The 14105-nt window shown below is 34.8% G+C and overlaps 1 protein-coding gene across 3 annotated transcripts in view; it reads left to right on the top strand.

The window, feature by feature from the left end:
• Positions 1 to 954: 954 nt before the first annotated feature.
• The window catches only part of LOC109085236 (chloride channel protein 1-like), a 32485-nt gene continuing 19334 nt past the window's right edge, over positions 955 to 14105 (top strand). The window contains exons 1-5 of one of the 3 annotated variants that reach the window (XM_042740772.1): positions 955 to 1115; positions 11355 to 11574; positions 11666 to 11797; positions 13052 to 13180; positions 13682 to 13815. In XM_042740772.1, the coding sequence (XP_042596706.1) occupies positions 1065 to 1115; positions 11355 to 11574; positions 11666 to 11797; positions 13052 to 13180; positions 13682 to 13815 (666 nt within the window). In that variant the 5' untranslated portion in view covers positions 955 to 1064. Of the gene's footprint in view, positions 1116 to 8972; positions 9108 to 11354; positions 11575 to 11665; positions 11798 to 13051; positions 13181 to 13681; positions 13816 to 14105 lie in introns of those variants that run through there. The other 2 variants (XM_042740773.1, XM_042740774.1) reach the window with 2 other exon arrangements.

Here is a 14105-nt window from a genome sequence, read left to right as displayed (position 1 = left end):
ATTAATATTTTATACATTTTCTGACATTCAGGTAATTTTCAGGCTTTTATCAAAAGTTATTTATAGTGCAATTTATTTATAGTTTTTATTTTTTTTTATTTTTTTTTAAATCCTGGAAATATCAGGGAATTTCAAAGTTATGATTCCTGGGCCTGGAAAGGAATAAAAATTTCTAAAATGGAAATGATTAAAAACTTATGAAGTAAGTTAAAGAAATTTTCATAGTATTTCTCCCAACCTCTGTTAAGGTAATTTATTAAAAATGCTCTCCATTTGTCGCAAATCACTGTAAAAAAAAATATAATAATAATAAAACAATTCTTAGAAAGTGTGGCAACCCAGAACATTTCTATAATTCCAAATAGAATTACAGTTCATCTAAGGTATATCTTTTCAAAGGTTTTCACGGTCATGGAATATGTAAGGTTAAAAAAAAGGAGTTCTAAAATAGTGATTTTGGGTCCTGGAAATGTTTTGAAAATTAATAAAATAATAACATTTCATGGAAATTTCTTACTGATCTCTGAACTCTAATATATTGCTGTTTGTGAGCACAATCCTTATAAAATAATTTTAAATCCTTATCCCGTACTCTAGGATAGGAAAATCCCTCAAAATGTTTGAGAACCCTGACCTTTGTGTTACCAGCTTGCTAATATACCAAATTTGCCAATACCATGTATTGGACAGAAACTATGGATAGCATGGTAATGTTTTTAAAGTATTGTGAATATCTGCATGTTTGTGATTTTTTTGTATTCTCTGCTCCTCCGTAAGTGTTGTTACTGCAGTGTATTACAGGTAGGCCGACTCTTTGCCAGTTTGTGGATGGTGTGTTCCAGTCTATCTAATTGAAGAATCACACGTCTCAGCATTTTTCTTGCATGTGTGTGTTGCGGGTACTGTAACATAAGAATGAGACAGCGTGTGTATCTCGCGCTTTGAGAGGGGTGGTGTGTGTAACTGAATAAATGGGTAAGAGTCGGTGAGTGTATGTGTTTCATATGCTGTAACACAGGAGTGAGACTGTGTGTGTTTATTTTTGGCTCAGTGCGAGCGTGTCGATGGCTGCCGATGCGTCGCAAAGGAAAGCTCTGAGATACCAGCAAACCCTGGTCAGTCACTGTCTTTCTGTGCCTCTTTCTCTCTCCCGTTGTTTTCTTGTCTTACGCCGAGGCGTTTCGCTGTCTTGCTTTTGGTGGGTGGCTTGCTGAGGTCTGTCATGGTCAGTCTGGTCTGTTCTAATCTAGAAACGCTTGTCTGCCCAAAATATGACTCTTTAAATAATGGGTCTCAAAGTCTTTCACTTCACTAGCCTCGGCTTTAATTGATTTTCCATTCTATTCTTAGTGGTGGCGACACACATGGAGCTCACTGGGCTGTTCTAGCACAACTCATGAATAGGTATGAGAATTGTTGTAACCTGTGTCAACACCCTACTGATTAAAGACAATCTGTCTCGTAAACTTGCATTAGAGTCAATGCAATGGATTTGTGCTTGCTTATCAGAAGCTTCTTTGGAGAGAACCATGTTTGCGTGTTCTGCTTTCCATCTCCTTGCTTTTTTTAATGCATTTTACCATTACTTCAGGTTGCTTCCCATTGCAGCATTTTCTTTTTGTGAAATCCGTTTACTGGCGTCATTTGGAGTGGAAAAAACTCTCAGGTTTTGGAAGGTTCTGTAAAACACCTCGAATGCCCTTGAGGATTATTTGTAATGTCGTAGACTTGCTGAACTAAGCAGATGTGTGGACCAAACCTCATGATTTGTGCATATTCGTGCTAACCTACGCACTTTATCTCTGCTGCTATATGCTAGCAGAAACCTGAGCATGCAGGTTAAATATACGCCTGGCCCTGCTGCTCTCCATGGCCGCTATATGGCAGAGAGGAACGTATGGTCAGCTGGTCAGGTGCATTGAGCTATTTGTTAGAGTTTGGTTCTATTGGACAGCTTATTAGGAAGGCCCAAAGATTGTATTAAAGTAAAAGGAAATAGTTTGAGCACAAAAGGTCAAGTGTCAAAAGAAAGCGTGAGAGAATAGTCGTAAATTTGGTGCGTGAGAAAGTGAGACGAGGGGGTGAAAGAGCGTCAATCCTTTAGCTGTCAGTTTTGCACTGTCACAAGTCATTAAGTTCCCACACACAGGCTCCCCTCAACCTTCCATTTCTCCACCTGTCTTCCTCTCTTCTCTCGCTCGCCAGTTCCCACATCGATTTTCCTCTTCTGCCGCACAATATGGGAAGATCGCCAGGGCTGGGAGCTTTTTTTAACCTCTGTAAATTTTACGCATAAACGCATTACTGCCCCTGCCGTCCCCTTTCTGTCTGTCTTGCACACGCAGGAGATTCCTGTAGGGAAAATGATCCAGTCAGAGAAAAACCTGATCAGTAGCTTTATTCATAGGCTTTATGTGAATGTTTTCCTCTTTATAATCAGATTTTATACACTGTTGCTATTCTGTTGCTGCTGAAAGAGTGTTTTTCACTCAATATATTATTACAAATGTGTGTGTGTGTGTGTGTTTAGAATTTGCTCTAAACATTCTCGTAGCTTCATAAAATTACAGTTGGACCACTGATGTCACATGGACTATTTTAACAATGTCTTTACTACCTTTCTGGGCCATGAATGTGTCAGTTCCATTGCTGTCTATACAGAGTTAGAAAGCTCTCGGATTTCATCAAAAATATCTTCATTTGTGTTCCGAAGATGAACGAAGGTCTTGTGGGTTTGGAACGACATGAGTGTGAGTAATTAATGCATTTTTGGGTGAACTAACGGTTTAAAGGGATAATTCACCTAAAAATATAAATTCTGTTATTTTATTCACCTTTGTTATAATGCTGTTCCAAGCCTTCAGAAAAAAAAAATTAGGAGATATTTTAAAGAATTTTGGCAACCAGATGTTTTGGTTACAGAGACATTCCGGTTGCATTTAATTTTATAGTGTGTGTACTATGGATGCAACAGTACAGTTAGCCCACGGTTCAATACATGCCTTGGTTTTTTTAACCACGTTTTTCAGTTTGGTTTAGTTCTGATGGCTTATCGATTTTTTTAAAAGCAAATTAACAACACAAAACTCATGTACACTTATGTACCTTGGAGAAAGACATGGATTATTATACGTCTACTCAAAATTTCTTTTGAGAGAAGTATTATTTTCCCTATTTTTACCCAGTTTTCCAATGGATTGGCCATTATGGAGCGTTATAAAAACATGTAATGTCTGTTTCATTCATACTGGAAGCCAGAGTATGAGCTCTTTGGACAGAAACTTCACGTGCATCACAGAAGCAATAGAACTTATGACATTCCAGGAAATCTCTAATATGGACAGTCATCCAACTATTGCTGTAAAAGAGAGTAAAAAGAAGATAGAAATGTTTTGAATGATGAAACATAAAGACAATAAACACTTGACTGCGACAGTATAGTTTATCTGTGTTCTTCAAGCCAACTCAGGTATTTATTTATTTATTTTTTATTTTTTAATAAAAAATTAAATATAATTGTAATCTCTTTTGTTCTCTTTTGTTGGACAACAGGTTTAGAAATGCTTCTCATTACAACAGTAGGTGTTTAACGTTTAGGGTTGGGAATCGAAAATCGATTCCAGAATCGGATACTTAAGGTCAGGAATCAGATACTTCTTGTAAAACTAAAATTTGGATTCCACCTATCGATTCCTGTCTGCATTTATTTTTTGTTTTTAATCTGTTGAGGACCTGTCCTATTGATCTTCCAGGACTTTGCTTGCTAAGCTAAGCGCTCCAAAGTTTGGCTACACTTGCAATCAGATGCCAGAAACGCTAAGTTTAATATCTGTGATAAGCTAAACATGTTGCAAGAGAGGTGTCACCACCAATATGACAAAGCACTTTAATTTAACAGATCTTTAAAGATCGCGAACATGATTCAAACACCAACGCGATTCTATTAATAAATAACAGTAATTTGTCTCGTCGGTTTCATTCCTCAACCTTTTACGTGTGCAATCACTACATTATCACTTGGTTCGTCCATGCAGCGTGCGATCACACCGATATCTGTGTTGGCGCTGCCGTTGACCTAAAGTGAGCAGCTGTTATGTATATGAATGAAACAGCTTCACAGTCTTTTTAGCCAAACAGTATCATTATTTCTGTTACAAACATTCAAATCACAGAAGTACTGGGATAAAAGTTTATAGTTCAGATATAAACTCTGATGTGTACAGTAGTGATTAAAATAGAGTAAATCACCTTTTGAAAGTAATTTGACACTTCAAATGAAGATTTGTCGATTACATTATGCCAGTTGGTGGAGAAATTGGGTTCTTAAATTGTATTTGTCTTTGAATCATACAAGAGATTTTTTCAAAAACACTGATTCATCCAGGAAGGAAACAAGTACATCTTGAGTGAATCATTCATTAAATTACATGCGATTTTGTTTAGTTGTCTGATGTATGAAACACAACTTCCATTGAAAAAAACAACTTCAATTTATCCAGAATCATGCAGCTCTGTTTTGTGCACATACAGCTCTAAAAGAGTCCAGTTTTTATGTAGCCTGTTGGTTTTTGTTCATGGTATTCAGCAGCAATTAAATGGTTTGCAAAAAGAGAATAAATGTTTGATATTTTTTTTTAATCACATTGGAATCGAAACTGGGAATCGAAAAGAATCAGAATTGATAAAATTCAAACAATACCCAACCCTATAAGCGTGTGTTGCTTCTTCAAATGAGGCATTTTCTCTTCTCAGCACGTAAACTCGTGGGCACACACACACACAAAGCCAATTCGGAAATACAAAAACACACCAAAGTTACTTGAACACAAAACCTAAATCAATTCAATTCGTAAGCGAGTATTAAACCATAGATTGTCGTACCAACAGTTCAATGTTATATTGAGAATTGTGACATCCCTAATGTGTACTTACAGTATACTTATCTATCTACAGTATACTGGTTTTTTTTTAAAATTATGGTGGCTTCCATTTATGTAATTATGGTGTATTGTTTTATACACCCTTTTTCTGTTAGTAAACATTGTGATGTTTTTCTGTGGGCGGAGCTTGTTCCAAAAACCTGGCAACCCTGCCTGACCGTTTCACTAATGCTAGCTATGAAGCTTTTTAGCTTGTTTTTTAACAATGATTGGAGGAAATCTGATTTTACCTGCAAATGTAAGGTCACTCACTGTCCGGGACCATGATAGTTATTTGAAAAAGTTAACTTTAATGGACGAAACTAGATTGGCTGACCAGTACATGCTCATTTAAAGGGCAATCTGACAGTATTACCTCTGGTTGAGTGCCTCACATCTATAAAGAAACTTAACATGTATGGTAAAGACAAACTCACCTATGAGTCTATCTAGTCATGAAGCTGTATATGTATATATATATATATATATATATATATATATATATATATATATCTATATATATATATATTTCAACTTCAGCAGTCAACTGTTTTTACAGCTACATTATTATTTCAGCCAAAATCTATCACAACAACGTATATACAATTACAAATGATTAAGCATATAAATCGTCAGTTTGTTGTTTTACACACATGCACACAGACATTGTTTCATACACGACATAGTAGTGAGATGCATAAGAAATCTTTAGACGCGCCCATAACTACAAAAAACAACTTTATTTATTTTGATAAGAAGTGTGCTGCAAACGCTAGCATTTTTGACGATCGTTTCTGTCCAGTCCGCTCGTTTTATCACATTTAACCACAGCAGTCGTAGTTTTTTTTTCATCTGGCAGTCGCAGTGACGTAATTGTGACGTAGGCCCTAAAAGGGTCTATAATGTATTACAATAATAAGGTGCAGATATCTGCCACTATTTGCACTAAAAGAAATAGCATGCAACTACTATTTACATTTATTGCTAAGTCATAGGGGTTTGGAACAAATGAGGGTGAGTGAATCATGGTATAATTTTCATTTATGAGCAAACTATCCCTAAAAATGCTGAATGGTTCCTGTGAGTGTCAGGTTTAGACTTGAATGATGGAAATGATAATTTGCTTGGTGTGAAACAAAAGAAGTCAATGGAAAGTTTCCACCATGATGGAAAAACTAATGATGGTGTCTGGTCTCAGATGACGATGTATTTGTTTACAGCAGTGTTTGCTCATACTAATGTTAAACAGCACCGCGTGTTGTTTTTAATGGGCACACTTAAGTGATTTCACTTCCAGGTCAGGCAGCTGCTGATGACCTCTTCTTTAGCACAGAGGCCTCTGGGAGTCTGACTGCTGATTGACAGCAATGAACAGCCTGGGAGTCGAATGGAGGGAGTGTGCAGGAGATAAAAGGGTTGTTTCGTTTGAACTTTCACTTCATTATTGGGCAGAAATGCAAATAATAATATTTTGAGGATAAATTAGCATATTTCTGGGGTCTTGTGAACTACAGACTGCTGAAATATCCAAATTCAAACAAGTTTGTTTACCAACTCTTTTTGCTTTAGGTTGTGTCCTATTTTTCTTGGTTGACAGTTTTGAAAAACTTTAGATAATTATTGATAAATAGAAAATGCTTAACTTATCAGAAGTATATGTACTTTCAAAAATGGGCATGCTGTGTGAAAATATGTAAAAACTAAATTTTTCATTTACTTAAATGTACATATTCTCATTAGTCTGTTTATCATTAGTTTTTTTGAAGGCTTTAAAGAGACCTTTTTTGTACGTGGTGTTTTGAGGGTGTGTAAACTGTTGATAGGCTGGTGTTTAAAAAATTGTACATCACTGTCAGTCCATGCTGGGTCTAACAGAAACCACTACTTAAATGTGCCAAAATGTGTTAACTTCAAAACCAGAAAATGTATCCAAAAGTAGTAATAATACAGTTTATTTCAAAGACTCGGGGAACAAATTTGAATCTGCAATTCTTTTTTTTTTATTTATTAATTGTTTTTTTTTTTTTTTTTTTCAAGCTTTTTCCAAAGCATTAAAAATACTTTTTATTAACACAAAGCATTAACACAACTCGATACAACTTCTTTCCACCTAAATAAATAATTAAATTATGCATAGTAATATAAATAATAATAATAAAAGTAAAAAATAAATACATTAAATGTAACATGTATACCTTTTAAAATAATTAAATATGCAGAAAGGTTTTCTCATTTAATATCCTTCAGATTCAATGCAATTAACTTTGACTGGCAACCTGAACATTTAACCTGAAAATTCAGTAGCTTCCTCAAAAGCACTTATAATTTAAACCTAGTACTGTACCTTGTAAACATGGATTTGTTTCCACATGGATTGTTGAAAATATTTTTTATTACTTGTTGTTGTTTTATTATTATAAAATTGACCAGTACACTTATAGCTTTTGTATTTTTTTTCTGAGAGTGTGTAGCCCATAGACTAGCATTCGGCCGAGACTAAGCATTATATAATTTATCAATTTATTAATGGCCTACTTTAATGTTTATTAAAACATTCTTTAATAGTCTATTTAATCTATTTTTATTTTGGGACTTTTGCCACTTTTAATGAATAAACAGTGTGGAGACTTTGTCACAAAGCTGACATCAATCAACACCATTAAACTGAATTCAAGTTAAGCACAGACGACAATAAATGAAATGACGCAGAAAACGTGTTCACATCCAGATACCTGCAGTGGACTTCAGCTGACCACCAGACAGGATTAGGAAGCCACAGTCCTGGGAATTAACAGCTGCTGACAGCCCACTGTCAATCGCAGTCTGTATATGAAGTGCACTGCATTATGGGTAATGTGGTTTATTTAGATATTAAGCTACAGGACACCCCCTATAAGGCAGATACAGTTACTATTATCTGAATATTTTGTGAAGGTTAAAAGGAGGAGAGGAGGAACATAGGTACATAGCAGACGAAAAGGAAGAGAGACAAAGACTGACAGAGGAAAAAGAGCACGATGATAAGGGAACCCATCAACACTTTTGAGACTGTTCTGAATTTTGACCAGATTCTGGTGAGATTAAGCATTATAATATGGAAATCTTGGGATGAAGGTCAGTCTATATTCTAGCATTTTCTAGAAATTAATTTATTTTATTATTATTAGATACTTTTTGTCTTAGTATTTTCGTTTATAAATTTACTGCTTAAAAAAAGAGCAACACTTATGAAAATATGTGCGTTTAGTTGCTCATTGTCAACTACTGATAAAAAATGTAAATGCCAACATTAATTTATTACATATGATTTCATATTTGATAATGTTTTATTAATATAATTACATTTGATATTAAGTTTTCTTTGAAAAAGATTCGATCAGTCTTTTTTTGATCTCCTGATCAGTCTGTCGGTAAATGGCTCAGATTGTATTATACTTGCACACTGACCATTATATTTCTGTTTTTAATTAACTCTCAAAGTCACTATGTCCTTCAGTGCTTATGTCTGTTAGCAACTTTCACTCTCTCTGCTCTGTCTTCCTCTCTCGCTCTCTCTTGTCTTCAAGCCTTTTTTTCTCTCTCAGAATAACATGTTGGATAGTATATTTTTGGTCTTATTCTTGAACTTATAATTTGTTGATTGATTTCAGTTGTATAGAGAAGACATCGTCTGATATTTCAGAACTGCGCTGTGAGGTCAGGCCCTGTGAGTTTTAGGCCGTGGTTGTAAAGTTAAGTCTGCACTGTGGAAATCAGTTATAGGAACGGGGGAAACAGGTGTTTGAGAGAGAAAGAGAGGGAATATGTCATAAAGTAAATGTTTTTCTGTTACAGAACAGTCTCTCTCACGCTGTCAACCTGAATCAGTGTACTGACTTCAGAAAATTGAAGAGGCAATGATAGAAACAACCTTGGGTCTTCACTCTATCTGACACAAACTCTGCTATCTTATCATGATAATGTGATGGATGAGAAAAGAATTAAAAGACCAAAAGTCTTCTTATTCTCAGGGTTTTTGTTAAACTGGTCATTCGAGGATATTTGATAGTCACTGTGTGTGTGTGTGTCCGCGCCAACATTTAAATGCAGTGTATAAATGCTGTTGTATAGCTGGATGTCTCATATGAGATGCTTTGTGGAAGAATGTAAAATCTATACAGTATGTTCAAGACTGCAGCTACACATGAGGTGGGTTTGTCTCCATTATGAATGCATGCCATAGAATTCAACATTCTTGTTCACTTTCATTCAAATTATTAAAATCTAAATTAATTCTAAATTTAATCATTAAGAAGTAATTAACAGTTATGGACATTAATAATCAATATTTTACGTTATTTGTATGCTAACAGTTAACATACAGACAATACTATATATATATATATATATATATATATTATATATATATATATATATATATAATATATATATATATATAATGTTTTTATATTAATAATAATTTATATATTTTATATTTAATAATATATTTTAATTTTTTAAAAAGTCTGTTCTGCTCACAAAGCCTGCATTTATTTGTTCCAGAAAAAAACAGAAAGTACAGAAAAAATTGTAAAATTTTAAAATATTTTTACAATTTAAAATAACTTTTCTATTTCAATATATTTTAAATTGTGTTTTATTCCTGTGATTTCAAAGCTGAAATTTTAGCATCATTACTCCAGTCACATGATCCTTCTTCAGAAATCATTCTAATATTCTGATTTGCTGCTCAAAAAACATTTATTATTATTTTGTTGAAAACAGCTGAGTAGAATTTTTTCAGGTTTCTGTGATGAATAGAAAGTTCTGAAGAACAGCATTTATCTGAAATAGAAATCTTTTGTAACAATATAAATGTCTTTATCCTCACTTTTAATAAATTTAAAGCATTCTTGCTAAATAAAAGTATTAATTGTATTCCTCAACACAATTTGATGCAGAAAATGTAGCTTTGATCACAGGAATAAATTACATTTTAAAATATATTCAATTAGAAGTTTAAATTAGAAATGAGAAATTTCACAATGCATTTTGGATCAAATAAATACAGGCTTGGTGATCAGAAGAGAATTCTTTAAAAACATTAAAAATCGAACTTTTCAAAAACTTTTGACTGGTAGTATGCTAAAGTAGTTAGTTAAAACATATATGTATTTAACAGATCACCATTAAAATTGAATGTAGACTGACTACTGATCTACTGTATAATAATTGTTCATAAATAAATTAATAAAAAAGCCATTTATTAGTGAAAGAGAATAACTTTGCCCTTATTGAGTTTTGTTCCACAAAAGTTCAAAAATTGTTGCATTTGGAAAACAAACCTAGAGTAGATTTACATTTGAAGTAATGAAAAATTTGTGATAAAATAGATGCCTCAAAATGTTTGATCATTGCTATTTTATCTTTAATTTCAGTTGTATTCAGTTGTTCCCTCTTATTTATTTATTTGCCTTTTATAATTATTTATAATTTATTTCAAATGCCTTATATAAATACTCAAATATGCTGAATTGTGTGTATATATTGATCTTTTCTTGTTTTTGAGTGGGCATGAGGGGGCTGAATCCGATCTCTCCAGTCTCGCACCATGTGGGGTCTGTGCTGGTCAGGAATGTATGTATGTAGGCGTGAGTATTGGGTGTAATGGAAGGAAGGTGAAGAATGTCTTGGTGGATCACTTCCTCCTTTTCTGGCCAATATCCAGAGCGTGACGGACAGCCCATTATTTTTGCATTTGTGTACTCATGTAGCTCACCAAAAAATTTAAATTGATGATTCTTATTTTTTATGGCCTCCATTTAGTTTGCAGTGCCCACTTCTGATCGATCCCCACAATCTAAGCAAATCCCGATGGACTAAATCAAGTACTGCCCTATGTTGTTTTGCCATCCAATAAGCCGCTCAAATATAAATCACAATATAGAAGATAAGACGGTTGCAATTTCCAATTCATGGCGACCGTAATCTGTTCTTCCTTTCTTTTGGGGTGTTTGGCTTTTTTAAGTTGGTGCAGTATAGTTAGGAACTTTGTGTACTACATTTTCGGCTGAATCTTGTGCATGTGTGTGTACTGTACGTATGACTGAGAGTATCTCGGGGGAGTGCTTTTTCCATTCTGCCCTGTTAGACAGCACGACTATTTCTGTCTGACATATATAAATGACTGTTACTCACCACCACACACACTTGCATTGATTCCCTTCACGTTCCTACTTCCACAAGTACTCACATGCACACAATCACACTGAACCAATGTGCACTATGAGAGTTGTGAAATCAAAGGATTTTCCACCATTAAATTGCAGTTATCCACATCATCTAGATTTTCTTCAATTTTCTTCGCATTGGTCACTCTTCACTCTTCACTGATCTATGCGAGTGTCATGTGGTCATTTCTGTTCCTTGTAGAAACCCGCATTCTGTCTTTTTCAGCTGTATGGGGAATATCGGGAGCAGCTGGGTAATATTGCCAGACGGGAGGCCACACGTCTGTTGACTGAAAGGCAATGGAAGAGGCATGCCGGCAATGCCAAGGCAACCAGGAGAGGCCATGGCCGAGCACATCATGTCAGCCTGGATGCGGGGCCCATGACACCAGGTTTAAGCCCGTCCTCCTCTATAAAGAAGCCACGTCCCTATTCCAAATGCCAGGGTGAGTGGCAAATGAAAACCCTTTCTGTTTACCTACAAATCAAGTGCACTGGTCTAAAGTGAATAGCTGTTAGAATGTGTTTGCATTGCAGACTGCCTGGCCCGGATCCAGAGGTATATTGTGACAAAGTTGGGCGAGGACTGGATCTTCCTGGTTCTTCTAGGTCTCACTATGGCTCTGGTTAGCTGGAGCATGGACTATGCCAGTGCCAAGAGCCTACAAGGTAAATGAACCTATTTGGTGTCACTTTAAATCTGTATATATTTAAGCAAAAATGTATGAGAAGCTCTGTTATATTGTGAAATAGTTGTGGCCTTAATATTTAAATGTTATTCTTCTATTTCGACAACACTTTATAATAGGGTTCCATTAGTTAGTGTTAGTTAACACACTGACTAACATTAACTAACAATGAGCAGTCTATTTGTTACAGCTGTTTATTGTTCATTCATGGTAACTTAGAATATTAGCAGATGCAACTTTTGATTTTAACATGTGTTAGTAAATATTTAAATTAACATTAAGATTTAACATAACTTTTGAAGTACTAATGTCTAGTACTAATTAACTAATGTCAACAATTCAAAACTGTTCACCCAAAACTGAAAATTCTGGCATTAATTGCTCACCCTCATGTCTTTCCTATTCCTTAAGAACTTTGTTCATCTTTGGAACACAAATGAAGATATCTGACCCTCCATAGACAGCAATGTAACTGAAATATTCCCAGGTCCAAAAATGTAGCAAGGACATCTGTAATATAGTCCATGTGACATCAGTGGTTTAACCATAATTTAGCGAAGCTAAAATAAAAAAGAAACTAACACTAGCTTCTCTTATCTTTTTGTATTCTATCTGTTTTCTTTTTTATTTATTATACAGTTAACAAAAGCAAAAAAAGGCATCTTAACACTAGCTTGCTCCATTCTTTTCCTTTTCTATCTTTTTCTTTTTCTTTTTATTTATTATATGATTTAAAAAACGTTGGTACGTGTACTGCATTAACTGAGACTTGTTATAGCACTTGCATATCATTGCTTTTGTTGATTTGATTGCTTCCATTGTCCTCATTTGTAAGTCGATTTGGATAAAAGCGTCTGCTAAATGACTAAATGTAAATTTAAATGCATTCACAATACCTTAAATTGTAATACACATAATTGTGGTAGGCTCTGAATAATCAGGAATAATAAGAATACTCACAACTAGTTATACAAGTCAAACTTTATAATAATTGTTACAGTATGCAGTATATGCATTAAAAACTGTCAGAAGAAAATAGCAAAAATTAAAAAAAAGTATTCTCAAAGATACACATTTGTGCCTTAATTAAACCTAAATAGTTTAAATTTTGACGTTAAGTATAATTCATTAAATTTAATCAACACCAAAATTGATGTGTTGTATCATATATGTGAGCAAATAAAAAATATCTTACAGTGAAAATTTTCTCAACCTTTCTGTTTTTCTCTGGCAGCATATAAGTGGATGTACGGAGAGCTGAAGGGGAATGTGGCTCTGCAGTATCTGGCCTGGGTCTCATATCCCATCATCCTCGTCGTGTTTGCATCCCTCTTCTGTCATCTGGTCTCTCCACAAGCTATAGGTTTGTGTATCTCGTATTGTGTACGTCCACTCATTACTGCTTTTATTACTCTGTATTATTTCTGTTTGTCCTCTGTTCTTTACTCTTGCATTCCCATCTCTATTCTGGTTATTTGCTCACAATGTCACAAATTATATTTGTGTCTCTCTGTTCAATCATCTGTACTCAGCTATTATGCTTTAAATTTCCATATTTGTCTCCTTTTTGTCCTCAATCCACCTCAACCACCCACAACACTTCAAATTTTTGTGCCCTCTTTTCAAGATGTGATCATCACAGTCTCGTTTTCTCTTACTTTCTCCCACCTCCCCTCACCACAATTGTTTTGATAGCTTTCTCATGTGCTCCACATCAGACTGGAGGATACACGCCAATCTTTTTTCATCTTTTATAATCAGTGTGACAAGATCTACACTCTGTGTGGAATTGTGTTTATGTCTTATGGATTAATTTAATGCGCATTACTCCCTCTCTCTTGAAAATCTTTTCTCTGTCCTTCAGGCTCGGGGATCCCTGAACTCAAGACCATCCTCAGAGGTGTGGTGTTAAAGGAGTATCTGACGCTCAAGGCGTTTGTGGCTAAAGTCATCGGTCTTACAGCTGGGCTGGGCAGTGGTATGCCCATCGGGAAGGAGGTGGACCTCTGCTACATTCATATTTTATATCGTTATATATAAATGTGCACTATTTTATTGAAGTATAAATATCTATCTATCTATCTATCTATCTATCTATCTATCTATCTATCTATCTATCTATCTATCTATCTATCTATCTATCTATCTATCTATCTATCTATCTATCTATCTATCTATGTCTGTCTGTCTGTCTGTCTGTCTGTCTGTCTATCTATCTATCTGTCTGTCTGTCTGTCTGTCTGTCTGTCTGTCTGTTCTCTCGTCTGTACCGATTTCCTGAACAAAAA

The sequence above is a fragment of the Cyprinus carpio genome, chromosome B16 (genome assembly GCF_018340385.1).
Source record: "Cyprinus carpio isolate SPL01 chromosome B16, ASM1834038v1, whole genome shotgun sequence".
NCBI lineage: Eukaryota > Metazoa > Chordata > Actinopteri > Cypriniformes > Cyprinidae > Cyprinus > Cyprinus carpio.
This window is presented reverse-complemented; position numbering and strand designations above follow the sequence as displayed.